The 27,819-nt window shown below is 42.3% G+C and overlaps 1 protein-coding gene across 1 annotated transcript; it reads right to left on the bottom strand.

Moving 5' to 3' along the window:
* On the bottom strand, positions 1-27,819 carry MTTP (microsomal triglyceride transfer protein). Its single transcript, XM_009709596.1, has 18 exons — positions 27,707-27,819; positions 22,636-22,823; positions 21,911-22,054; positions 19,807-19,914; positions 18,931-19,047; positions 17,575-17,714; positions 16,568-16,718; positions 12,870-13,027; positions 11,815-11,983; positions 11,131-11,238; positions 9,989-10,201; positions 8,704-8,915; positions 7,976-8,073; positions 7,753-7,874; positions 6,739-6,966; positions 1,833-1,957; positions 1,329-1,499; positions 1-411 (listed from the first exon to the last, which is right to left on the bottom strand). Exons 1-18 carry the CDS (start codon positions 27,765-27,767, stop codon positions 243-245), a joined length of 2,682 nt encoding a protein of 893 aa, XP_009707898.1. The 5' UTR covers positions 27,768-27,819; the 3' UTR covers positions 1-242.

Below are 27,819 nucleotides of genomic sequence, written 5' to 3' on the forward strand. Positions count from 1 at the left end.
ACTACCAAATTGGTCTTTATTTGCCTTAGCTTTTTTTTTTTTTTTACAAAAGTCTTAAATATAGGTTAATATGTAAACAGTGTGCACGCACTGAGAGTTTGATCCTGGCCTGTTGAAATTAACGTCAAATTTCCCATTAACTGCAGTAGTGCAGGATCAAGCTCCAAGTTAGTACGGTACGTACAAGCCTAAGTCGTTGAGGGAGCCGTGGATTCAGGAAAGCAAAAGCTCAGGTGCTCATTTCAAAACCAGTTGCTGGAGGAATCAGACTTTGCAGCAAAAACCTTCCTGCACATGTTGGAGTTTTCTTGATGGAGAGGGTATTCATTTCCTGCCAACAGTTCTGCTTTCCCTCTCCTTGCAGTGTACCGTCTGCCAGACGGTAGGCTTTCATACTTAGTCACATAACGCCTGTAAAGACACAACATGGTGGTCTGGCATTAGCAAATTTATGCAAAATCTGTAGCCTGTAGAGATAAACACTTTTCATACGGACAAGGTCACACTTCCACAATGTGTAGGTATAATCAGAAGTTGGTTTAGTATCCGCAGAATAACAGATACTGTTTTCTTAGGATTTCCTGGAGATCCTCAAGTTCTTTAATTCCCCTCAGGCTTACCATCTTTTAGATCAGAAAAGGCCGAATGGAAATTTGGCACAGGCTCTGCAAATGTTATCACCCTTAGGTCTTGGCAAATAGGGATTAGGAGGGAGCAGTAAACGCAGCTTCTCACACGGCAATGCAATTACTACTCTTTGGCTACTGGAAAGCATCTTTTTTACCTTATTGTGCAGTTGTTTAGCATTGAGGAAAGTTGGTGCCTTAATAAAATATGATGGAACACGATGGTTGCAAGAGCTTTACGCACCAGGTACTTCTGTTGACGCTGGTAAATAGCAGATGATGCCGACAACTTTCCGTTTCAGCTAGTGTATGGCTATGCGCTTCCTCTCTCAACAATGTAATAGAGAACTACGGCTGGCAGAGTTTCAGGTCACCGTCGGAAGGGATCAAACACGAGGGGACCGGTGTCCTCCCACTTTCAGTTAGCTTACTTGCAAAACCAAATTAGAAAATTGGACTAAAGTGCACATTCAGAGTAAGCTGTGATCTTCAAAAGGTCCTTTCTGAATCTCAGGGGTGAGGGACAGGGAAGAATGGGTTAGTAGAGAGGTTGGTGTGTGTAACCACCAAAGCTGCACCTGATTGTCTTAGGCTGAAATTTGGCCTCTGTTGTTAATCTCTCGTGGCTGTGAACACCAAAAGTTCCAGATTCAGCAGGTGGCTGGAAGGAAGCCTCAGAAATTGTGTGCTCTTAGTTCTTACCTGAACGGAGACTCGACTCTGTCCATCTGCATACAGACTAAAAATGGGTACTCTGAAAACTGCACCGTAGAGATGAAGTCTAATGTCGTTTCTACTTCCAAAGTGGTTTCCATACCAGTTTTTACAAAGAAGGAATCCACCTCAGTGTTACCAGCTATAAACATGGCTACCCTGCAAATAAATTCAGGCGTTACAATTAATTCAAAACACTTTAAGAAAGAGGAAATGAAATTGCCAACAGTCCTACCATCTGTACATAAAAACTGCCCTCAAAGGAGCCTATTCTTCAGGTAAAGGTATATAAATTCAAATGAGACCAGTAGGAACTGGTATTACCCAGGTGAAAAGGAAAAGAGAAGTACAAATGTTCTCCCATGCACATAACTGTTGTTTAATTTTAACTCATCTGCAAGGTCTTTTACATTTAAATACTTCTCACTGGGACTACCGGGGGTCAGGAGGCTGGGCTCTCTACAGCTGTAGCGCGTGCCGGGAGTATCTCACCGATTCTTGACGTTGGTTTTGGATTCCCTGTACCACAGGCTGAACTCCATCCCTCCTGAGATGTCGATGGCCCGGCCGCCCAGGAACTCCGCGCTGGCCCTCGGCCCGCACTGCAGCTGAATCTCCTAGAGCCGTCAGAAAGCACAGGTAACCCCCCCGTTACCGGCTGCAGACCTCAGTGGTTTCCTTCCTCCCTTTTGTACTGCGTTTTGCAGGAACAAAAAGCACAGAGGGCTTTTATGAAACAAAACACCCCTGATGTACCTAGAAAAGGGGATGAAGCTAAGGCGAGTGCCTTGCATCCTTCCCCTCTCCCCTATGGGCCAGCTGGCATAATTTCTGCAGGAGTATCACTGCAAGGAATATCATGGCCTCTGTGTCCAAGAGCTACCACGCAAGCCTCACGGAGGCTCTGCTGGCAGTCCAGCTAAATCAGATTAATCTGATTAAACCCAGCAATGGTGCGGTGCAGTGCGACTTCTTCAGCACAGCCCAAGGCAGCCCCATACTGGCAGTAGGATGCAAAGGGCAGCGAGCAGTCGTGCAGCGTGTAGTGGCTCCAAACCCACCGTACGGCAGGAATTACGTCTTCAGTGGCTGGGTGGCCAAACCCATAAACTAATCTGCCCTTAATTGCCACTGTGAATTGGCATTTAATGCATTTTCCATCAACCATCAAGTGTGCTTATGGCTTCTTGAAACCTCTACGGCCGGACTGGAAACACATCACGTGGAGTCCATTTCGGAAGTGATAATATAGCTCAGGGTCATGGCAACCCATTACTTTTAAGTTTTGACACACAGCCAAGATTTTAAGGTTCACTCAGCTTGGCAATCTAACTCACTTAGAGTTAGAAGCAGTTGTCCTGCTTCCCTAAGAACTAGTGGATTAATTCACTGTTTTAAAAAAAAACATTAATTTGGCAAAAGTTTCTTTTGATCATGTCCCTCAGGTACAGGACACTTCCTCCTCTCTCCCAGCTGGTTTTCTCCCTCCGCCCGGGTTTCTGTGCCTGTGGTATTCTCAGCACTAGCCACGCTGCAGGCATTTGTAGGACGTGTGGATACCCAATTTCCTTCCCCTTTTTGATGTCCAGGCACTCTAAAATCTCTCTTCTCTTCTTAGCCATTCGGTAGCCCAGTGGTTCCAGCTAATGCTCTCCCAAGATTTAAGAAAGCAGCAAGCAGAGACAGTCTGGCTTCCTAATCCCTGTAGCAAGGAGCAACATTTGGGGAGGTTTTTATTCAGAGCATTAAGGTTCTCCTGCCGTATTCGAGGACTTGGATAATTATGGTGGCTGAGTATGGTTACTTCACCTTTTAGGATAAATAAGCAATCTCTGAAACAATCCCCTGGCAGAACCAACTTGGCAGTCAGTTGCTGCTGAAGTGGGCTTGAGATTTAATGTAAGAGTGTAGTGGGCTGGCTGTGGCTTGTAAATCCAGCCCGCCCTCAGCAAGTGTGGTCATATTGTGCTCTGATTTCTTATTTTCACCCAAGTGAAAAATCATGGGTTGGAATTGTGGCCTTTCTGAAGCCAAAGGGCGGTTTTCTGCTGACTGCAATGGGGCAAGGAATACTTTCCTTGTCGGTCTGTATAGGTGTGGAGATAAAGCTTGTTTTACTTTATTTCACTTTGCTTTTAATGGGGACTGAATTGGTGGGTAGCTGGTAATGAGCGAGGAGGTAACAGTATACATTCTGGCAGACATGTACACATAACCAGAGGAGCAGATATTTTTAGATGCATTGTCAAATTGCACCTAATAATATTAGAGTAGGCTTGGTTTGCAACCTCTGCATGGTTTAAGGCTTTAAAGGCTACCTAGAATTAAGTCAGGTTTGTCACTGAAACCAGCGGAGAAGCTAAGGAGCACTTGTCTTGTGTTTTACTAGCTCATCTATTTCCTTATTTAGAGCTCAGTCCTGTCCTTCATCTCATGTCCAAATCCAGTCCAGGCTGATGGGAGGTGTAAATCACAGGGACCCAGCCTCCTCAGGAGCAGTATTTTCCTTTCCCTTCCTATTTTAAGCTTTGTGTGTCATTTGCAGTGGAAAATGTGATCTGAAAGATCAGAATCGGTAGTTTGTTACTGTTTAAAATGCTCAAACGTGCTATGTTTCAATAAAAAAGAAGTTTTCTTATGTACTGCACTGACAGTGCTACTGTAATGCAAGGCAGAGACGGCTGAAACAGGCACTTCTTTGGGAACTGGCTATCATCCACTGGGCTCTGGCTTTCAAATGGTTTCCCTGACCTATTAATACAGGATTTAATTTCTCTGTGCTTCTGGCAGGTGTGTTGCCTAGGAGAAATATTAACACTACTGAACTTTAATGCAGGTGACTTAGGAGTCTCAAAAACAGTTTTATGAGAGCTGCTCATTTTAGAGAGGGAATTATAACTTCTGGACGGTGGTTCTTAGCCCTCAGACAACACTGTGAGAACTGGCAATGGCTGTAAAATACACTCTGACTTCAGTTTGTGGAGAAAAGATGTTACAGATGGTGGGTGGGAGCGTAAACTTTAGAAGCAATATTATTAACTTGGAGATCACCTCTCCAAAATGTGCCTGTTGTGATTACTGCAGTTGCAAAGTTAACAAAAGTAAACTATTTTCCGGGGGGGAGTTATTTGGCAGAATTGACAGCATTTTGAATACAACTCATTTTTGGTCTTTCTGTGCACAATGATCCTTATAAACAGCAATAGGGAAGCAGAACTTTTCCAATATTTAAAAATCAAAATGAGGCTGCACCAATGCAAAAATTGCAACCCAAATATTGCACAAGTTCTTTTCTGACAATTCAATTGCCCCGTTTTGAAGTCCCAGTTTTGGCTTCCAAGCCATCCTTTTGATGTTGGATCTCAACTGTGCTGTCTGTAGCTTACGTTTGGTTTTTGCCTGTTCTGAAATCACACTGCGGCCAGCTGTGGCACACTGGGGTTTGGTATCATAGAATGGGCACTGCTTCCCATGCCTGGCTTTCTTCTCTGAAGGAAGATAAATCCACGTTTGGATTTGTATGGGGCTTTGTAAATGAATTTGTAAAGGGGCTTATGTTCTGGGCAAGGCCTGTCCGTGCTGGCCAGGGGAAGTGGAGGTAGTACTTAACTATCAAGAAGCTAGATTAATTATGCCTCTCTTGCCCTGTTTTTCCTCAGTTCCAGTGTTGCACCATTCACACATCCATTCTGATGGTGTTTTCTGGTACAGTTGTAATCACAGTTCAAGAACTTGACAGGTGAAAGCATTTCTAATGAAGCTGAACTGGGTTATGTGGATAGTGCCCAAACCGTGTTGATGTTGCTGTTGGCCTGGAATGTAGCTGTAAAACCATTCTTGGAAAGATGTGCTGTGTTTAAAGCACAGCTCAGCCTGAAGCTGTATTCAACAGTGCTTTAAACGTTTTTTTTTGCCTTTGTGGGGTGTAGAGGTAAGAACGAGTACGTTTTTGGTTGTGAACACACACTTTTGGAGCTTAGGCAGCTCTTTGGTGGCAACCCAAGAGAGAAAGCAGGGTGGGATCCCATCTCATCACACTGCTGCCCAGCCTTCCAGAGAGTCAGTGACTGGCTGAAAATCTTACATCCTAGTACTGTTAAAAATGGCACACAGCCCTGGTGTGCCCCAGACTTCTGTGAGGTTCTCCAAAGACGAGGAGTGGAGAATCTGCTGGCTGGCCAAGCTCTTGGGGTGCCTGGCCAGCTGATTCAGCCAGGGTATGTATGGAGCTTGGTGCATGCCCAGCATTTGGAAATATTTAGTTCTGTAAACACCATGCTCGTACGCTCAGAACTGGACACGATTCCCTTTCTCACCTCTGCATCTGTTTGTTAAATAGGTCATGGTAACGTTTTTGCCCATAATCTGCGTGTGAACTGTAAAGCATTGTTGGAATGAGCTTTAGTTAGCCAATTTGTGCACTACATGGGAAGCCCTCTAGACTTCTAATACCGTTACAAAGGGGCTGAGCTGGGTTCAGGACGGGGACAGCTGTCATGTGCAGGGGGTGTTTCTCTGTAATTTTGATCAGAGTGGATTTTCTCATCATCTGCTTTTGGCATTTTCTTTTGCCAAGAATTAAAGGGGAAAAGTAGAAAGTAAAGTTTGAGCCTGCAGATGTTTCATGAGCTGAGTGCTGCTGTTAAATCCACATGTTCTAAGGAGATCCCTGCTTGGGAAGAACAAAAATATCAAACCAAAGGCTGGCCCTGCACTTTCAGAGAGACGTCTAGATTTTTAGTCCTCCAATAATGCATTATGTAGCAGGCTATATTTGTGTATGAGTCTGTATTTTAGTACAAAATTAACAGATCATTTGGGGTGACAGTTGCATAAAAACTGTGTAATCCTCATTTTAATTCCTCATTTTGCCTAGCAATAAGCATTTGAAATTTGGAGCTCTTAGCATCGTTCTTTGAAGGTTAGTTATCTGGGAAAGTTTGAGTACCAGTGACTCATTCAATCATTCAGTACCTGACAGTTCTTGTCTAATTGGACGTAAAGTCTCTGGACAACTTGTGAAGAGGAAAACTTAGCTGGTCACATGGGACAATACTGTATTACAAGAAAATGTGGGAGGGGATGCCACAGCTGACAGCAATATGAGTTTTCTACAGGAAACTCAGTTGGATTTGCTTTTATTCAGTGTTACTTTGTTATTTCTAGAATGATACGTGTTCTCACCTTTGTTCTACACTGCTTTTCATGTGATTTCATTCTGGGTTTTAATACCTGTAACTTTTCTATTGCTCTCATAGTAAGAGAAGCCTGTGTAACATTGATCGGGTTTATCAGCATTGAAAAGAAAGAAAATAAGATGTCCTGCAATAACGGTGTGGGGGAGGGAGCATCTGTGCTTAAGAGACAGAAAAAGAAGCCAACAGTGTGCTATTAGTACCTGTGAGTAATCTGTCAGGAGGAGAAGTCCTTTCACCACGTTAATGGGATCTCCAGTTGCTGAGAACATTTTGGACATTAAATCACCATACCCTTGGAAAAATGTAACTGGCCTGAGTTGGACATCGAACAGAATGGCTGACATGCCAGCAAAGGAGTCCAGGTTTTCCTCGCCTTCATCAGGAGTTGCAGCTATTATGGACTCCAGACCCTGAGCTTCAATCACCACCTAAGAAGCAACAGTAATACACAGTCAATGAAAAAACTCTGCCTGACCTAGGCTGTTAACAACCCTACACATTCTTGTAATGTCTGAGAACCTAACTCTAATTTATGTAGTTGTAGATTAAAAAGCATGAGGTTAAGACTTAAGGGAACTAGGTAGAGCAGCTAGAAAAATGGAAAATAAAATAACCTCATGGCGTGTTTTTTCCCTTTAGATGCAGGCAGATTTTGCCCACATGCAGATCACAATCCCGTGCCTACTTTTCTTTCAAACAAATTTTCATCATTCATATGACTATTTTCCACAGACAGTTGGGAGCAAAACCTGAAGATGTTCCACTGTACAATTTTTGCCTTGTAGAAATTTAGGAGGATTATAATATTGAAGGTACTTGCCAACATTAAGAAAAGTCCAAAACAGAGGCATCTCATTTAAATCTCTTTGATTCGTACATTTGATCTACTCCTTGTATTTCCATTCTGTTACACCCAAAAGGCAGGACTTGATTTTACAAACTCGCAAAGCTTTTACTGATTGCACCAGATAAACAGTATAGGCTTTAACCAAAGGCAAAACTTGATATACGATACAGAACAAAAGACCTGTCTTTTTGGTTAGGGCAAACATGTGCCTCACTGGCTGTTGTGAGTTCCTTTATTTCTTGTTACTGGCTTGTTCTCTGCCCAGTGCAGCAAACCTTATGGTCTTAAGCATTCGCTGAATTGATTTAGAAGCTGTAAGAAGAGGACCACACACTGGCTTAGTTTTTATGCACAGTGTGGCAGTTACCTGGCTAGCATGAAGTTCAGCATTTCTATTGAAAATATGGATGTTCATGTTACTTCTCCTTAAAATGCCAGAGCCTGAATAGAGGATGTCAAGGCTGTACGTGGATGATACGTCAGGACCACCTTAATTAAAAAAGAAAGAAGGTACCTGTGACTCAACTAGTGGATTAATCAAATGTTTGGGAATACAAACAGGGTTAAAAGGCAGTTTCATGGTTACATACGTGTAATGTAGCCGGAGTAGGCAGAGGAAGAGCCTGTCTTGGAGAAGCGATCATAGTTATGAGCCCGCATATCCTTCAGAACTTGCCGAACTGTTTTGCTGTGGTATTTCAAAACAAACAAAACCACAGAGACACAAAAATGTTATGGTACCAAATGTATTACTGTTCCACAGAAATACCAAATTTGAGAGAGTGTGAATTTCCCAATAGGAAAGAGGGTCTTCAAAACTCTCACATTTTCCCACTAAAAATCTGCCCTGACCCAGAGTCTCTTTTCCAATTTCAGCTACTCCCTGCAGTCAGAGGTATAAAGGCAAGCAAAGGTCTTGCTTGAAAATTAATGGTGTTGAGAAGAAGAGCTATTTTGATTATTTCCATTCTAGTGCTGTGATGTTTAAAATTTTTCTCGTTCACTGGTTCTTAAGATATAAAAGCAAGGGCCTCAGTAAGAGAATTAAGACCAACAGATGACATTTCTTACAGTAATGCAAGTTAGATGCCTAATTCTTATTTGTACCTCTGAAAATGTGAAGAGCTATTAAATGAATGTCATTGAAATGCAGAGATTTATTCTGAAATATCAATACTTAAAAGTGACACAAAAATCAGACGTCCTTTCATACTCTCCTTAAATTTTACAGTAGTAAGTCATGAGAACCTGTGTGTTCTTTGGGTTTCTGCAAAGAAGTAAAGATGAGCTGTATTTATTTATACTGAACTTAATGTACCTTGAAGGCATTTCAAAGTGAAGTATATCTTGGATCATGGAGAGCATGTACTTGTTCATTTCCAGAGGCAGTTCACCAATGGAGAGCAGGATGTTTTTCACTTCCATGTAGGATGGGTTACTGTTTAAGATGATAGCAGCTGCAGTGGTTCGCACTGTCTTTTCGTGGACTTTACGATTCTGGTGGTATATCCTGTTCATTGTTTCCTTCACCTGGTCGGGAAACAGGTTCTTCAGTCAGTGCTCACACAGATGACTGGGCAAAGTACAGATTGGAATCTTGTTTATAATATCAGCTTAAGCTAGCTCCATAGCTAAGGCTAAAACATAAGGATATGTTTTCAGCACTGTTTTTCATGGTCCTTTTGGAATGTATGAGACATGTATAGCACAGTGACCACATGGGCAAGTGGGGCATCTGCTATGTTCTCTCAGCCACAGTCCAAATACAGCCTTCCACACTGATTTGCACAGCGGGGCTGTAAATAAGTAGGAGCACTAAGATCAAAGGACTGTGGCAGTGGTAAGATCAAGAGAGAGATTTCCTCGACTGCTGAGGGAATATCTACTTTAAAAACCCCCAAGATTCTTGTGATTTTAATTTTCTAGACGGTGCCTGCGGTGGCCTCATGTCCCTGCAAAAGTTGTGACACATCTTTGTCACAGGTAAGTCCACGCAGAGCCACGTAGCCCCACTGACGGAACAGCCTCCGGCACGTCCATTGCAGAGCAGCACCCCGACAGCCGCAGTCACGGCCGCCAGCAGTAGGTGTGAAATAGGATGCAGGGTAATGCAGCAGAGGCAGGACCTCATGTTCTGCTCTTCCGTGTGTCTTCTCTTACTCTTGGAGGCTGCAAGGTAAGATGCAGCTGTTTTACCCTTCTCTTACTTCATGCATCCTCCCTGGCTATGTGAAAGCACAAGAAAGGAGAGGGGTTATGCAGGTGCCCAAGTGTTCCTAACGTCTCCTGGACATCACCGAGAAGGCAGTGCCCTTGGGGAGGGAGCCCAGTTTTCCCTGTAGACTGCCTGCTACCTTCCATGGCTGTGTGTGACTCTGGAGCCAAAGGCTGACTAGCACCGGCAGACTGGGAGCTGGGATTTGGCAAGAAAAATAGAGTTTTCTGGCTGGAACTGAAATGTATCTAATAATTTCCTGGAGGTAAAAAAAACATACGTGGGGCATCTTTAAAAAGAGCAGGACTGAAAATGAACTCTGTTAATTTATACTTTATATTTAATACAGTCTCTTGCACTTCTTTTCTTGGGCAGTATATTTTCTTACCTCTTTGGTGAGAAAAGAAGGATCATATCTCTGTAAGGCAGTGGCAGCAAGATTGCTGATGGGCCCTTCTTCTGACTCAGCGTACTTCAGGAGCAGTGGAATTGCTTCGGGAACGAGTGCGTTCTTCAGTGCCAGCAGGTACATCCTCACATTGTCATCTTTCTTAGCTTTCTCCAGTCTATTTAGAATCAGCCTTTTGGCTTCCACAACAGCCTACAGAAAATCAACAGCATGTTTAAATGGTGATCATAAACCTGCCCTTTTCCCTCGCAGAAACAGGAGGGGCAGGGCTGGGTTCTAGCATGTTTTTGTTTCAAAGCATCATTGCACAGGGTTAGCAAAGGTGTCATTTGTAAACTGTATGTTGATGGCTTCCTTCAAGCATGACCAAAGTGGCTATAGCCACAGTGACACCTGGTTCATAGATTTATCATTTGCTGGCTGCTCCTGCCCTGATTCAGGGACTTCACAGGTCTTACTTGTGGGGCCAACATGTCCCCACTAAAAAAAAGGTAAGAGTCTTGTTCTTTAGTGCTTGGCAATTAATAAGGGATGGAAAAAGGGATTCCTAAAGGCCATTCAGGTGCTCTGTGTCTTTTCAGCAGGCAGCACTGCAGCAGTGCCTTGTCTGATCATCCTCTATCACAAGCATCTGCTCAGTCCATGGTCAAGGTGATAGCCTTCCTCCTGGGTTGTTCTATGCATGTTTGGGGCAGAGTTGAGTACTTGAACCAATGAATTTTCTTCACAGAGCTGAAGGTGACTGCAAATATTAACTAGATCCCGAGTTTGCCAGTGTTTCTCTGAGGACATGCAAAGCTTTTTGACAAGGGAGCACAAGTACTGCTTCTGCTGACAGACTAGGCAGTGAGAAAAAGCTCTGTCAAATGAGGGCAAAGAGGGACAAATCCACAGAAATGGGAAGAGACCAGAATAAAGCCTAAAGCTGACAAAGTAGATGTCATTGTTAAAAAATCAAAACAAAACAACCTCTCTCTATCAAACATAGGAGTGTATGGGCTTATTTTAAAACAGGGAAATATGCTTCCCGTGTCTCTCATGCTCTCCCAGTAACATCAGCAGGGATCATTCATGTGTGTTGCAGACCAGAATTTGGCCAGCAGTGAACAGCAGATACTCACTGGAAGCTTGCAGCCTTCTCTGTCACATAGCTTTCTGATGAGTGCTCCCATGACAATGACAAGAGTTTCTCTGATTTCTTCATTTGCAATATCACCCTTGAACTTAGCCTGTTATGCAAAAGCAATGCTGTTAGTCTCTCCGTCTAAATCTGATGAACCACAGTCTGTAGGGGGGTGAATAGCCTCCCTCATTTTCTGTGAACATTAGTGCAATGCAAAGGCAGTGATGCTAAGCATCCTCAGGCTAAGCAGAGCACTGCTCTATCATTACATATAATAACTAACTGCCATTTCCCCCTTGAGTTACATTCAGTGTCTCAAATAGTAGATTCATTTTGAAGCTATGTTTAAAAAAAAAAAAAAAAGTATTAAATAGTTACACGACTTTGATAAGGCAACAATCAAACAATCCTCAAATTGTTTTGCTAACACTCAGAATTATGTTTGTTTTCCAGGTAACAGATATTGATAACATTTTACAAAGTAAATAGACTTCCAGTCTGGACCTACGAATTTTTGTTTTTTCCAGGCTATATGCTACTGGCACACTTAAAGGAAACCCTGGAAGGGATAAAGAAAGGGAAATTGGAAACAGCAACAGTTGTTTCTTCTTCCCTTCCCTTTTGACAGGGATGAGGCTAAAGAGTATTAACTCTGTTGTGTTTGTTTTGTCCTTTGACTTACAGTTAAAGATTTCAGGAGCATTTCACTAGGGTGAGAAGCAAATCCACAGGCATACAGGAATCGCTCCTGCAGGGTGGAAGTGCTTGCATCCTTAAAGTCAAGAAACTCCAGCATGGTCTCCAGCGATGCTGGGGTCTGAGCAAAGGTTACAGCATCTACTACCTGTGGGCTAGAGAGAAGTGGAAATGAACATATCATTGTAATGAGCTACAAAATACTGAAAAGACTTTGCGGCATACAGAGAGAAAGAAGTTCATGTGCTGAAAGATCTCTTCATTGCAGGTAAGAGACAGAATTTTTTACTCTTTTTAGAAAAAACTGTGTCCCTGAATTCTTCTGCCTCAAAATGGTAGATGAACTCCAGAAATTATTCATACCTATGGATAATAATATTTGAATTTATGGAAATATGGGACCAAAAAAGTATTAAAAACCCAGAACTATCCAGAGTGTCTTAAAGTTTACAGGACAAGGATGTAAACGGAAAAAGGGGGTTTATTTCTACATATGCAATGGCAACTGGAGAACAGGCTTCTAGGCTACCTGAGTTACTCTCAGGTTTATCTCTATTGTTAACAACTGCTGTAATTTGTTTGAAAGACCCTGACTGTATGGTGGGACTCAGAAGTGCTTTCCAACTCCCAAGTCTAGGTGTGCATGCTGTTCACACCAAACCTCTAATATTAGGACAATATCCAGGCATGAACCATCCCATTCTTTGCTGTATTTCCATTTGAAGGAAACAAATGGGCAAGTCAAGAATAAGTTACAGAGTGTTTCAGAACAAGTCATCGGGATGAGAACCTTTGGGTAAGCCACAAAGCGTTTTTGCCTTGCATTGTAGATACAGTCTTGGTGGCTGAACAGTGTGCTGCAAATACATTATACTACAAGAACAAACAGAGCTTTAAAAAAAATCCATTTTCTGTAGACAGTGCTGAATACTGGTTTTGCATTCCTAGGACATCACCGGTAGAACTGAACCTGCATGCAATTTGCCCTTCTGCAGTTTTAAGTAACTTAAACCTTTTGCAAGCTTGTTCATGATGACTTACAGAAGTTCTTTGTTTTCACTTCTAATAATCTGCAGTATCTCCTCTTTGGTAGCTTTTCTGATGTTCTGAATGAAGGACAAAAAACTTCTTGCCGCTTCAGTTTTGGAGAGTTTTTCAGGATACATATGTTCTCTGATGCTCTGCCAGTGTTCAGAAAGCTGCAAAATAATTCACATTATGTCAACTCTCTCAAATTGTGGTTTCACTTTTCAAGATCAGATTTACTAAATGCACATATGTGGGCCAGCTATTGCTCAAATTAGCTGAAATCCAATAGATTGCTGATGCTTTAGCTAGGTATTATTTAATTTATGATATCCCAGCACAAATATCTTTGAAACCTTTCTATAGCTGTCTCTCTTCCAACACTTTAGTATTTTCCCGATAATGTACATTGCCTTAAAGACAATCTATTTTGGGACAAAACATGGTTATCTGTACTGAAACTAGAATAAGATTAATTCCCTTCTCTTGCAAATTTACTGTGCTTTCTGGTGAATACAGTGTTTGCCTTCTGTTCCCATTTCCTCCTAAGTAATTTTTTTTAAAGTGGGAGATGCACAATCTTCAATTCAGAAAATAATCATATTTTCTTAGAAGGTGGTAATTTTGTGAGCAGTTAGTGTGGAACAGGAGGAAATGTCCCATAAGTAATTCCCATTCCTTATTCATAAACCTGCATAAGATGGGGAGGGATTACTGTGGTTACTGTACAAAATGATGGGTAAGATGGTATTAGAACAGGTCTTGGCTTCTTCATGTGTTGTTGCTGTGTTTATTCCACACATCACATTTTTGACCTGAATAAGCCAACATGGTACCAAAACACCTATATCTGTCCTTCCAGATACACTCCCTTAAGAAACCGGTGCAGTTATTTTGACCTTTCCTCTCTCACTTGCCTTTGCCTCTGTTATCTCAAATGATAGTGCAGTTATTTTGACCTTTCCTCTCTCTCTTGCCTTTGCCTCTGTTATCTCAAATGATTGAGAACATTCCTTGGTGAAACTCAGCTGTTCTTTGCAGCAGTGTTTACTGCAGTTTTCCTGAGTGGGAAATAACACTAGCACCCATTTGACCTTTACTAAAATACTTCCCCTCTTCATGGGTTTTGTATTAGGCAATAACACTTGAACCTGCTGGCAAATAGAAGTATCATTCAGCAGTACAGAGTGCAGCTTCCATCAACTGTAACAAACAATAATTAGGCAACAATGATTGAGACATCGGATATTTCCTGAGGATTAATGACCAGCTGGGAGGAGCTGGTGTTCTGAGGCACAGATGGGTCTGTTAACCTCAACGGGTGATTAGTGCTTAGCACCAAGGTCAGGGTGGCTATTATAAGCTGAAATTGGATAAACCTATGGGGCACTTTCTATTCCCTCTGTTGAAGTTGCACCATAGCCTGGCAAAAAATCTCTTAACTTCGTTGATCCTGTATTTACTCCTGTGCAGAGCCCAGCTGTGTGGGCTGCTCTTAGTCAGCTTAGTTTATACCCTAGAGACGAGCAAGGTGGGAGATGCGAGCTGGAGCCATCTCAAGCAAAAGAGAGTGGAGACCAAGTCTTCCTCTCTGGGGAGGGTGGTCTAACCATTCAACTGCTACAAGGAGCAGGTGCTGTCTCCTGCAGTGACCATGACTTTAAAAAACAGCATTCACAATTGACTTTTGCGAGGGGCCTCGTTCTCCTGATGCGAGTGTCAGGCGGTTTGGATTGAATACCCCAAGGATTCAGGCACAGATGCACACATTTCCACGTGGCAGCTCAGCCAAGCTTGGAAACAAATCTCTGTCTCTCTGACAGAGAGATCAACCAGAGATCTTGTGGGCACTCTAGGAAAATTCAAGCCAAACCAAGAGGTTCTAAACTGAGCAGGAGTTGGTTTTGAATGTCAGTGCCTGGCTGCTGCTTTACCAACCTCCCAAGGCTGGCTGCACAAGACAGAACAAACCCACTTCAACTTCAGAAGGGGCAAGCATCCGTTCCTGTAGGAGCCATGAGCATAAAAAAAATGTAAGACCTACGAGACCTTCTGAAAAGAGCATGCTTTATGATGTCTAAACACAGAAATCTAGGCCTAAATTTAAATGTAAATGTTGGCCATAACCTCACAGAAGCTAGTGCTGTCATCTATGAAGTGGGAATAGTAATGTTTATTTTACCAAATTCATAGAGATAAGACCTGTTATGATTTTAAAAAGGTTTTGAAAACGTGTAACTGTAGGGCATACCATGTCAGCATGGCATTAATGTATACTATGATATATAAGTACCAAATGTTATGTTGCTGCTTTGGATACAGTGTTCTGTTTATAGACCCCATCTTTTCATAGCAGTTACTGTAAAATACAGTGAGAAAGCAGGACTTCATTCTCATCGTGCCGTTAGGTTTATAATGACATAGCTCAGTCCCCAGGCAGTGCTCTGGAATTATACCCTCTGTTATCTTGGTCTGGAAATTTTCTTTATAACTATTACGACAAACTCTGTTCCAAGTGACAAACTGGTCAGCACAAACCCCGGTGGGCAGAGTCAGGGAAAAAGCACCTGTCCCTGCTCTCTTTAAGATCCCTTGATGTTCCCTGCTCAGAACTGCTCCACCACGCACGCAGCATCATTTCTATTTCATTTTCCCCAATATTTTTTTATTTTCTCTGCGGCTCAGAAGCATTAGACAAGATTGATTATTACAGTGCAATGCCACTTCCAAATAACTAGCACAAGTTCCAATATAGTAAGGTATTGGTGCTCATAAGGAGTATCTCTGGAGGATTAAAATTATGTGTGTTGAATAGAAGCCTTATTTTGCTTATAAAAAAATGACAGAGAATAATAATTTTTAAATGAATGTTCCCATTCACTGCTAAATTCATTCCACAATGGTAATAGCATTAAAACTGTTTGCTAACAATCACTGTAGCTAGTGATTTATATTAGTTTATGATGAATAGTATCAATAAAACAAAAGATGACGCATATACAGTACCAAGCTCTTAGTAGTCTTTAGATGTCTTAAATATAAAAAAACAAGGTAATTTTTTTTTTCCAGGGGAAAAATGAGAACAGTATTGGACTTGCCAAGAATACTAAAGCCCCATTTTATACTTATAAAATACCTATAAAGTCTTTTAAATAAAAGACTTCCTTCAGGGTCATGCAGTAAGAAGAGGCTAGATGTATTACCACAAATGTTTAGCCTGCCTAAGGAATGTCTAAGGCAGTAAGAAGAGGCTAGATGTATTGCCAGTAAATGTTTAGCCTGCCTAAGGAATGTCTAACTACCTTTAATTTCTAGGAGCAGTTCAGCAACTCCGTGACAGAATTGTTTATAAACACTGGCCAACCATCTTAAAAGTCATTTCCCACTCCATTACCCTGAGGAAATAAGCTCCTGCTAACTCAAGGTTGGCAAAGATGAGATAAAACAAAAGGGTGTTGTATTTTCTAGTGGTCTTGAGAAATACTGCACTTGATCTTTGAAAGACAGCAAAAAGGTTGGTACTTTTAGAGGGAGATCTTAAAATACCCTTGCGCGGTGGAGCACCATTGCGTCGCATCCATGCTCCCCACTCCGGCTGTATTTTATGTTGATACGTTAGATCTCTCCTACTGGGCTGCTTGGACAGAAACTTCTTTCACACTTGCTCTGCTCAGCTAACCAACCCGACGTCCAACGTGCATGTGTTTACTTACTGAAGGACACTTTTTGCATTCGGATTTGACTGGCTCTGCTACTAGTGGCATGGCAATGTAACTGGAGTCCAAGGTCTTGATAACACTGGTGACTTGCTTCCCAGCGATCAGTCCAGGGCCAGCTTGTACTGACTTCAGTTCCAGTCTCTGCCTGTGTATCCATACAGGGAAGACATCGTTAGAGCTCAACTAGTTAGAGCAGAAATGCAGAAATCATGGCAACAGGAGACAAAAAAAAAAACCCTCCAAAGACCAAAAATATACAATACAGACTTATTGAAGTCTTATTTTAAAATGTTCTGAACATGGCAAATCAATGGCTTTTTTAAGGTAACAGAAGTACCTGATACCACCAGAATTACTGCTAGAGGTATGTGGCATAAAATATCTAAATAATAGACTTTCTAAAATATGGATTTATAGCACCCGGTAAACAGCCTTCAGTAACCATATACATTCTGAAATGTTCCATATATTTGTTCGTAAGAAGGTCTGGAAAGTGAGACTTTGCATGTACATTTTTTAAATGTCATAATACTGAGAAGACGCCTGAATCATTTATCTTGTATGAGTATCTCCAAACTTTCAGTCTTTTGGAGTCTGGAGTCTAACACAGATCTAGGTTTCACTGTTGTTTCCTTTCTGTGCAGCAGTACTGTACTTCTGAACTTTCACATGCTAGAAATGGAGATCCATAGGAACTATTTCGTGAGAAATGAGAGGACACAGAAACAGAACACCTACAGAAGTAATGTGTTGCTTAAAATGTTTTGGCCGATTCTAGCTGTTTTCATTTAATTTCTTATGAATGCCATTATTGATTATTTGCAGTACAGTAGAGCTCTTAATCAAGGTTGGAGTAGGTATCATATGGATACAAAAGAGACCTAAATCCTTACCTGGAGAGTTTACACCCTTAGTTCTTGATGCTATAAGACATACACATATAACCTGACTTGAACCACTAGTCCTGCTACCATCAATGACAGTCAAATTGCCCAACTTACTTTGAAACTATTTTGGCACCTGTTTTTCGTCGGGAATTCAGAAGCAAAACAAAATTTTCTTCTGCCTTAATGGATTTAATGAAACTGTCTTCCAGCACATAAATTGTGGCAGATGTGGCTTTTGTACTGACATCTAAAATCTGAAAATAATTAAAAAATAAAGCAGAAAAAAGGGCTGGTCAATAAACAACAGAATAGGAAAAGAGCTCACAGTTCCAAATCAGGGCAGAACTCATAATGAAATAGAGCCAAATGAGGAAGGTGCATGTGGGTTGACAACATCTCAGGCTGAGTCTATAAACCAGGTTTGCAAGAATTCCTTCTGCAACAAGAAGCCACTCACTTCTGCACCATGTGTTTCAAATTCAGTACCTACCAGGAGAAAAAAAAGGGGGAGGAGGGGAGGAAGTTAAGGAGCAGGCTGCAACTGAGAAAATGCCTGGTACTACATTTAGTTAAAAATACACTTTAAATAAGATAAGAAGCTTTTCCAGGGAAATGTCTTGTAAATAAGATTGTCATATTCGCACCCGGGAAGCAAAGTCAGCCGCCTTGTTTGATCTATTTGTAAAGAAGATGAAGTCTTTGTGGCAAGCGTGAAAATCAGGAATTCAGTCGCAGCGTTAAGGCAGTTTATTAACAGAGCGTGTGCTACCTTTGTACTTCTCTGAGCTGGGAAAGGTCAGCTTCTGATGCGGAGCATCCCAGTGCCTTCAGCACGTGTCCAGCCTGCACTCCGTAGTAACTGCTTTTTTACTAGGCATTTACTAGTAGTGGAGGACCATTAAGGCTTCAGTAGGGCTTCAGTTACTTCTATGGCACAACTCCTATATTACACCTGTGTGTTCGGGAAGGCTGTGACCTTCCTGGCAAGCCTGACCGGGCTCCATTCAGGAGTCAGCATCTTGCCTGGCATTTATTTGGTACATTAAATGTTGTGATTTAACAGCTGGGAAGAAGGTTACTGTTGTCACTATGACTGTGCCTGTATCTAGTATTTTCCTCCAAAGAAAAAAGAAGTCTCGCATTGATTAAAACTTCAGTACAGCCAGGACAAGAGTGCTGTAAATCTGCATAGAAACTCAAATATGTTATGGATAAGATCCAAAAATTATGTGAATCGGTGTGCTGTACTCAGTGTCTGCTGAGGCAAGGTGGTTTACACAAGAGGAGAATCCATTCCCTGTTCTCCCCATGGGTACTACATATGAAATTTGTACTAGTAATACTACAAAATGTACATGTCGAATTTGCTTTCTGTAATGCAAGAAAGGACTTTTGAGAAAATGAGAAATAGCTACTAAGACTATATTTTAAAGAGGGAGAACAGATTTTATTTTGTTAAAGAAATCATACCTGGTTGTGGGTGGTAAATCCTTGTTTTTCTATTTCACAGGAGTCCAGAGCTTTTATTTTAGTCACTTGATCTTGCCGCACGTTGTAAGTAGTATTGCATTTCCCAGATATGTCCACCTTGGAAAAAAGAGTTAGATTAGGACAATTTCTTGAACTTATCTTTGGGATCCCAGAACACCTTCCAAAGATGAACCATTTTCTCCAGTGTTGGAATCCTGTACCTGAGATGCTGCACCGCTTGGGTTTATTTACCAGTTTTGAAGGTATCAGTGTTTCTAACTACCTGCTTTGGATAGGCAGGGGTACTTTTCTTTAGATGCCTATGAAGGAAAGTGACAATGTTTGTGTAAACAAAAAATTTAGGAAACGCCTGGCAGCTAGCACTGTACTTACAAATTTGAGTTAAATTCCAGCTATGCTTATGTGGACAGATGTATAAATTTAACAATGTAATGCAGATTAAATGGGTGCGGCTAAACCGTTGCTAACTTTGTGCGGATCCTCTGTTTGATTTAAAATGGCCTAATCCGTTGAATTGAGTTTAGGAATCAACCAACTTTAAACATCAGTATAACGTCTTTTGTAGTGACCTCATTTAGGTTGGTTTATTACCAAATTCTGCTAAATTGATAAAAGCATTTTAAATCAAAGGGATTTCACCAATTCTTTACGTTCATTGCAGCAACTTGACTTGTGTCACCAAATGTTCAGAAGACTGTCCTTACGTCCCCAACCTCAAATGCGATCAAAGGGCTGATTTCTGTCACGGTCCGTGCCTGCTGAAGTCAGCGGGAGCCAGAGGTTCTGCCTTTCAGAGCAGACGGGGCTCTGCCTGTTTCTCTGATGATGATTATCCTGCCAGATATAGCACCATACCTCACGGGCAGCACCCGAGTGCAGCTGTAGCTGGAAAAGGCTAGCCAGACCTCTCTTTATATTTTGAGTAAAACCAGGTTCATTTTCATACGAGTAGAAGTTTTTGACCTGTAGGAATAAAAAAAAACAAGTATATAACAAATCTGGTTAACTGAGAAAGGAATAGTGAGGATCCTCTCTAGAAAAAACTCTCTCTACTTTTTTCTGATTGGGAAGCTGAATTTGGACCCGTTGCCCTTATTTAAGCAAAGTCCAGGGGCTGCAGGGCCTGCCGATAACAGTACAAACATGTTTCAGGCTTCAGCTGCACCTAAGTACAGTTTCAGTGCAGTGAGCATCTTTTCTCCTGTTAATTAGAGAGAATTTAGAAGGGAAATGGGAAACTTCACGTAATTTCACAAGTCACTCATTTTTCTGCATAATCCTCAAATAATCCCTCCCCACAGGGGCATAATATCTGTTGCACTTTAATCACAGGTTACAAAACCCCAGCATGAATCATAGGTAAATCACAGTTAGAATACTTAAATGACGTGTCAAACACATCACAACCTTTGCACTTCATGGGTCAACTGTTGTGCTTGAGCCTCTCCTCTGGTAACAAAACTTTGCACCTCCACTTTGCATTCAAGGTGCTTTAAACGTGCGCTTTTTTTCAGGAACTGTAGGTACAATCAGCGTGTTATCTCAGGGCAACCCTGGAAAGTGAAATCACTGTGCCAGGGCTGAAAGTATCACATCACAGAGAAATCATAAAAGGAGCGTACAGACCCTGTTACCTGGGAAAAAGCCAAAGTTGTAATACTACATCTCAATCTTAGCGTGTGAACTGCTTAATGTATTAGGGGCAGATGTATTTTGACCGTGTTCTGACACCTCAGTTCTCATTTAGGGATGTGTACAGTTGGGAGCCAGCACTGTCCTGTTTCTTTTTATGTTGTGTAAAAGTGATGACAAGGCTGAGTCTGAAAGTTACTGAGCAGGCCTGATAGCAGCTGCAATGCAGCAGGCTGAGCTGGCGGCCGGGGTATGTGCTCAGTGCCTATTTACAGCGGGAGGTAAAGATCGTGCCGGGATAGGGTGTCACAGCCCTCGCTTCGCTCTGCAGAAGAGAAAAGGGACTGTGACCTTCAGCCTTCCTCCCTTCTCGCTGCCCCTCTGCCCACGTCCCACCTGCCGAGCATCGCTCGGGCTTCGGAGGGGAGAGCGGGGCTGTCGGACTAACGCCATAAGCAGCGAGAAGGTGAAGGAGTGGGGAGAGGAGGCAGGAGCAGCCATGGCTTAAACCTTCCCGCTCCCTGGTCGGAGCAGTAGGGTGAGGGCAAGGGGATAAGTGAGCAGCTCCGTGGGGAAAAAGAGAGGGAGGTGGATTTATTTGAATCCCCTTCTGAGCAAAACTGGGACTCTTGAGAGGTACAATCGGACATGGGTGCTTCTGCGGCGGGACAGTGCTTTGGTGCCGTCTCAGGGCAGGCTATAAAACGCAGGCACACACTCAGACACACCTGCCGACTGTCCCTTCTCTTCTGATTTTTGCAGACAGTTTCCCAGTAGAGGAACAACGTGAAAGGCTGTAGCTCTTTCAGCATTAAGCTCATTAACTGTTGAAACTGCAGGTGATGCTGCAGTAAATAAGCAAGCCAGAGAGGTGGGAAAAGCAGCCATGCTAAAATATTTGATAAGGGTTTAAAGTGATTAACACTGTTCCTCACAGAGTGGATATAACCTCCCTCATGATAAACTGTATCTCCTTTTCTGCCTTCAGACCGTGGATAAAATCCCGGCCTCACTGAAGTCAACAGCACAAATCTCACACAGCACTTGTCCATATATCTACGTGTGTTCCCCTATATTTGTGGCCAGTCTGCTCTTTATTTCCATACTGTACGGTGTTCTCGACACACAAGAGGCTTGGGCTGGAAGGGCCCCTTGTACAGGTAAATTACAGTCTGTTCTGAACGATTGTATTTCATGTAGAGAGACAGGACATGATGGCATACTAAGAACACCGAGAGGATAGTGAATTAGTAAATTCTCCAAGCCTGTAAGAAAAGATTTGTCTTGGGTTTCTTCAGGGGCTGAATTTTAAAAGACAAGGTCTTACTTTTCCACGGACTAGCTCAAGAACTATGGGCCTCTGTAAAGCTTCCAGATATTCCTTCCCGATGATCTTCTCTGTGCTTTTTCCTTTGAAGATGTTTTTAGCAGCTGGACGTTCATTCACATTTTCAACTTGAACATCTCTTATCTAGCAAAGTAAAAGCAGAGAAAATTTGTGTAGAGAGCAGTCTAGCATTGGCCTGGGGTAGGCTGGATAGACTAAATCACCTAATGCATCTTTTTTATTTCTTCCTTTCTGGTTTTGATCATTAATCTTCCATGATTACTATGTCTATGTTTTCAAAAGAAACCAGCACGCACCACTGGGGAATTAAAGGGCAGAAAAACTCTCCGTAAAGCTAAGTACCAAACCCAGATGAATTTAGCAAATGTCATGACTTGCAGATAGAACCGAGGACTTCAGACAACCTGTTGCCCCTCAGGTAGGTGCTTGCACACCAGTCATTTGAAGCTATAGAAGCTGTATAAAGCAATTAAAAAAAATAAGATATATTCTGAAGTTCTGGCTTATGATGTTAGATATATTCTTGTGAAGTCTTTTTCTATAGGAATCAGCTTATCGAAGAAGCTGGATTTAGTTGATGAGACTAGAGAAGAATAAAAGATTTAGCTCATCTTCTGAAAATGAGTTCTTCAAGATTAGATTAGCAGTTAGATAAATGCAGAAAAGACTGGGCATGTTTTAAGTTGTCTGATGGCATTTATTACCGTAATTTTGATCAACTGGTCATCATCATTGTCAGGATTTCTCCATAAGAGGTTGACATCCACACCAGAAGAAATCCGGTATCCTGCACTTTCCTGCAATGATGCTTTCACCCGATCAACATACACTTCAGCTGAGTAAGCAAATTTATATAGCTTGTCATTATTTAAGCTTGGTCCAGTAGTGTGCCCTGTTTGGAAAGCAAAAACAAAGAGTGTTTTAGAATTGACTAACTCACATAATCTGTCGTTTTCTCTAAAAAACACCTTTAGAAAAATTAAAAATTTAATTACCAACAAAAGATTTATGGGACTGATCCTGCTACCCTTGATTACAGAGGCTGTCCCACTGGAACAGCTGGGGTTTTTTTGTGATTAAGTTGACACTAATCTCATATATTTAAAATAAGAATGTCCACAAAATCCTTTGTTCTAGCTCTACACTTAAATAAATGAGAGTCATATTCTTTACTTTGGATATGTTAGCATTAGAAATTAATCCAAAATGATTTGCAACTCAAAATAATGTAATTAATCATGCGATTTATGTGCTTAGCAATTTGAAATGCACTGACGAAATTTGTTGGAGCCAACAGAAATTGTTCTCTGCATCTCTTGCACCTTTATTGGGAATCTTTCCATTGAGAGTCTTGCCCGGGGGTGACATGAATGTAATGAAGACATTGGGAAAATATTTTTTGGACTAAAGAGTTAAGACTATGTTCTTTAAACTAAATAATTGTCCCCATAGCTGTGCCTCTGCTGTTATTTGATGTATTTTAAGGGATATAAAAGCCAAATTCTAGCATAAATACAACTTGCATACCCAGTTTATGGTGCCATTTCCAGCTGCATTAACAACTCAGATAGACTGTTCCCTAGGGATTCAGTTGCACTCTTGTTAGTGTAAATGAAATCTGTAGTATACAAATTACTTTTATTTTTCCTTTATAAAACTACTTATTACCACACCCTTTGCTGTCTTCTCTTTGTTATCTCTCATGCACAGCCACGTGGGTAATGTGTGGCACCAGCGTCACAACTCTCTACCCAGCCTCAGGCACAGGAATTGAGACTGTGCACCTAAAATCTGTGGCTAAGGACAATCAATTTCTTCTTGAATACCCTTTAAATATTTTGTCACGAAGGGTATACATAACGTCCCTTTTCACTGCTTTCAAGGGTTTTCGTCCTCTGGTGCGGATGGCTACAAAGGTCTCCTCCACACAAGAAAAATGATGAAGTCAGTATAGGGAAGGGAAGGGAGGAGAAGCTGCCTGTACACAAAGTGCTCTTAAAATCTGCAAAGCAAATACACGTACAGTGACCTTAGGTGCTATCGGTAAGCAGCACGGCACTAGCCTCTTGGACCCGAATGCTGCACCACGGAATCCATTGGGAATTTCTTCATGGAGTTCAGGGAGGTACAGAGCAGAAATGACAACTTCACAACAGAGTTAATCTAAGAAAAGCAAAGTGCTGTCCTTAGGGAGATGCATCTCAGTCTTATGACAAGTGCAGGGGGAAAAAAAAAAAAAAAAAGGAGGGGGAAAAAAAAAAAAAAAAAAAAAGAAGAAAAATCTATCAAAACATCTGAGACAAATTCTTAAGCATGCTGTAATGTAATCAGTGTGTTCGAAGTCCCTTGCAGAGAATCAACAGGCTATTTCGATTTATATCATGTTCCTCAGTGTTTTATTTGACTCTGCTAAATAAATTTCAAATCACTGAATTGGCAAAAAGGAAAACCAAAGTCTTTTCTTGTTTCACTCTCAGATTTTAAATCCCAGCTAGGTAGGTGCACAGTGTAGTTCCATCACAGCTGGATGGATATATTCTGCAGTGCTCAAAGAGTCCAAACCCCCCCCTTTTTTAAGCTTTTGCTCGCTTCCTTCCCCTGTTCACTCAGATGTCATAGCAGTAGATTACGGTCAGCTTCAAAGAACTTTTCCCTGAGGAAAACGGTGACCCCACCAAGTTTGGTCTGCAAGTTGCGTAAATTGGCAAAGCTACACAGAACTGTGTGCCTTATGCTTTACGCCAGCTGGAGATGTGGCGCAGCAAGTTTGGTAATAATCCCAGGGCAAGCAGCCTGCTTGTGTGTCAGAGCTCAAAGCTGTAACTATTGGGTTTCTTGCGGGGAGGCTGAAGCACTAATGTTGGCATGACGAGGCTCTTCTGGTTTTGCATGTCATGTGTGTCTGCTTCAAAACAAAGTCACCAAGAGGTATGCAACCCTTCCTCCAGGTTTACTGTGATTTTCCTAGCCGCTTCCCCAATTCCCCTCATTCCTATCAGCTTTGAAGCTCCATCGCCCTTGAGAGCAGAGGGTGACCAGAGATGGCTGCGCCTTTCAGGGACACCCCTGGTTCCTCGCAGTGCCTCGGAGCTGGTGGCTTCCTGGCTCAAAATGTCCTTCATTTGCAGCAGAAACGGCAATGCTAATGATTTAGTATCGGCTGAGATTTTACAAGTGTTACCCACGAGGTGCTTTCTAAATGCAGAGGGTGACACAGTCCCATCTAACGATAAAAGGTGGGCGGAAAACCACATCCAAGAAAAATGATCTGGGTGCCGAAAGTCGTGTCTTATTAGTTAAGGTGGATGTTTGTGGTTTTGCTCCCTCTCTCTTTTCAGTTAAAAGCACTTTTCATCTATTATCTTCCTTTTCCCACAGCTCAACCCATAGATCTTTTTTTTCCTTTTGCAAGAGTTCCTTCCCTCTTCCTCCCTTTTAGCATTTGCTTGTCCCTACGTATAAAAGAGCTAGCTGTTCCCTCCTGAAGGAAACACATGAGCAAATGATGCAGCAGCTTCTTGCAATTGTCCTGGAAGAGATGAATAATTGCCAAGTATTTCTGGGAGCTAGAAGAATATTAGGTTCTGAACGCTTTCACCATTTCATATATGGAAAACACTGCAGAAGCCAGGGCAGAAGACGCCTTTAGTTGCAAGATTGGTGTCACTCATGGAAAAGGGTGAGCCAGGGGTGGATCACGGTCAGAGCAGCAGCAGGGATGAGGCGGTATTGAAGGCAGTCCCAAGGAGTTAGCGCTTACCCCAGTGGAAATGGGGAAGCCAAGAGAGACAACTGGACAGTGTGGGCAGTTTGAGAGACAAGGGGGATATTGGTGGCTGAGGGACAGAGACACAGTGTCACTGCCCAGAACCAGTATTCAAAACAGCATAACTAAATTTTCATGCCATCTTTCATGAAGAAAACACCAGTACTATTTAAATAGGAATATTCCTACACCCTTCTGATAGAAACTTTTCTTAAAAAAATCCCCTGCCTTCAGAAGTTCTTTCCTTTGTATTCAGCACAGCATTGGGATCCTTGCCGCCTGTATAGCCGTCGCCATTTCGGCGGATGGCAAATGTCCCACTGACTGAGAAGGGAGGAGAGATGGACATAAAGACTGCAATCGGCGATGCTCTCTTGGGGTCAGAAGTGCCTGCGTTCAAGGTGGAGTGCATAACACATAGTTTGACTAGTAATGTTAAGTGTCTGTCATTAAGGGTAACATGCCAAGTCTATAATTAAATCATGATACTGTATAATACAGAAGGTTACACTGCATGAGTAGAGACAGCTGTCAAGTCCTGTGCCTTTTATTAATACATATGGCATGCACAGCATGTGCGTCTCTAACTACTTGCTGGCTCTACCTTCATAAATTATATTTGCCACTGTTTCTGACACCAGATAGCTTTAAAAAGCAAAACCCATCCGCTTCTTTGAAAATGTTTTTCAAGTAGAACTGCAGTAGGAAAGTTTCATGTGTGCTGATCTAGCTGAATTAAAAGAAAAGGATATTCCTTCAATATTTCCAGAAGGCAGCATGGCCTGGTAGGAAGGTAAAACACTCATCCTAATCCTAGCTCTGTCACTGAGGCACTCAGTGGCCTTTGGGCCAGTAATTTAGCTCTCAATCTCTCTGCACAAGAGAGCGATGAGACCTGGCAGAGCTGAAGGGAGGACTAATTAATAAGAAAATGCTTGCTCAGTACCCTGGGGATGTAAAGTGACAAGCAAATATTACTTCACATCAAGAAGGAGCTTTGCTTAGTTGGTATTATGGAGAAGGGAAAAGCAGACACCAGGAATGTGGCACATCAGTGTCTAGGCATAAACGTTACTTGGTAGTCTCGTAAAGTACACTCACGGGTAGAGGAACTGCCTGCAAACTTCTCTGCTTTATAACTCCTGTCGTAAGGGGGTACGGAGGTAGGGAGGAAGGCTTGCTGCTCTGTGCTGACACAGGTACAGTGTCCTGGATCCCCTGCAGGGAGCAGGAGGAGGCACCCGTGAGAGCACCTCTACGGCCTTTTTAACAGTTTTAACCTAGGATGGCATGCCCCAAACTCCTCATCACAATGAGGACATCCTCATTAAATTAAAAACTAGGTGTCAGCTCATGTTTTAAGGTCGCTGCTCCTCTAAATTTAATGTCAGTTTGTACACAAAGGGCCATTACTAAGGACACCTTTCCTTGCTTCATACACTGGCACTGCTGAAGCGAGCAGTCTCCAGATTTCATACCCTTGACCTTTGTCAGGACACCTGAGTAAAACCCTGCTCCCAGGGCTTGTGCAGACATCCAGGTTTTCATGACTTACTGCAGAGCAAGCTCCCTATGAAATTAATGGGATGCTTGCTCCTGACTTCAGTTGTAGCTGAGTCAACTGCTCAGAAGCTGAAACCTGGAGAGCCCTGAGCACTCCCTGGCTCTGCTCCACCAGAGCATTTCTGTGTGTTCAACTTCTGAGGTGTGAGTAGTCCCTTTCAAGTCGATGGCCCCACAGCATGTCCTGACTGAGCAAGGTCAAGATCCCCAGTCTCCTGGCTCACACCGCTGGCCCCGTGCACCTGAAAACGTCATCTCCTCCATCCCCTCTGCTGACATGAATGCCGCAAGTGCTTAAATCTTTGTAGTAATTACTAAATGCATTTTGTATTACTCAAGGACGGAGGAGTAAAGATGATAATTTTTGGTGCAAAACAGATCTGCATACACACACTGGTTATGCCTTCGCTGAGCCAAAAGGTGAACCGAGACCGGTACAGACCTACCTTTAACAGAGGCCGAGTAGGTGGAAATGATGCAAAGGAACAGCACGGTAAGAAGAATCATGCTGGATTCCCCGAGCTCCTGACTGCAGCATGAAGTGTGAGAGCCTCCAAGA

The sequence above is a fragment of the Cariama cristata genome, unplaced genomic scaffold (genome assembly GCF_000690535.1).
Source record: "Cariama cristata isolate BGI_N322 unplaced genomic scaffold, ASM69053v1 scaffold19750, whole genome shotgun sequence".
NCBI classification, from domain to species: domain Eukaryota; kingdom Metazoa; phylum Chordata; class Aves; order Cariamiformes; family Cariamidae; genus Cariama; species Cariama cristata.

Excerpts from the sequence above, each read along its gene's own strand:
- MTTP (XM_009709596.1), bottom strand. The coding sequence starts at position 27,767 with ATGATTCTTCTTACCGTGCTGTTCCTTTGCATCATTTCCACCTACTCG. Across the intron at positions 11,239-11,814 it reads TGCTCCTGAAATCTTTAACT|GCTAAGTTCAAGGGTGATAT; the intron begins GTAAGTCAAAGG and ends TTTGCATAACAG. Across the intron at positions 8,074-8,703 it reads CACTTTGAAATGCCTTCAAG|CAAAACAGTTCGGCAAGTTC; the intron begins GTACATTAAGTT and ends GAAATACCACAG.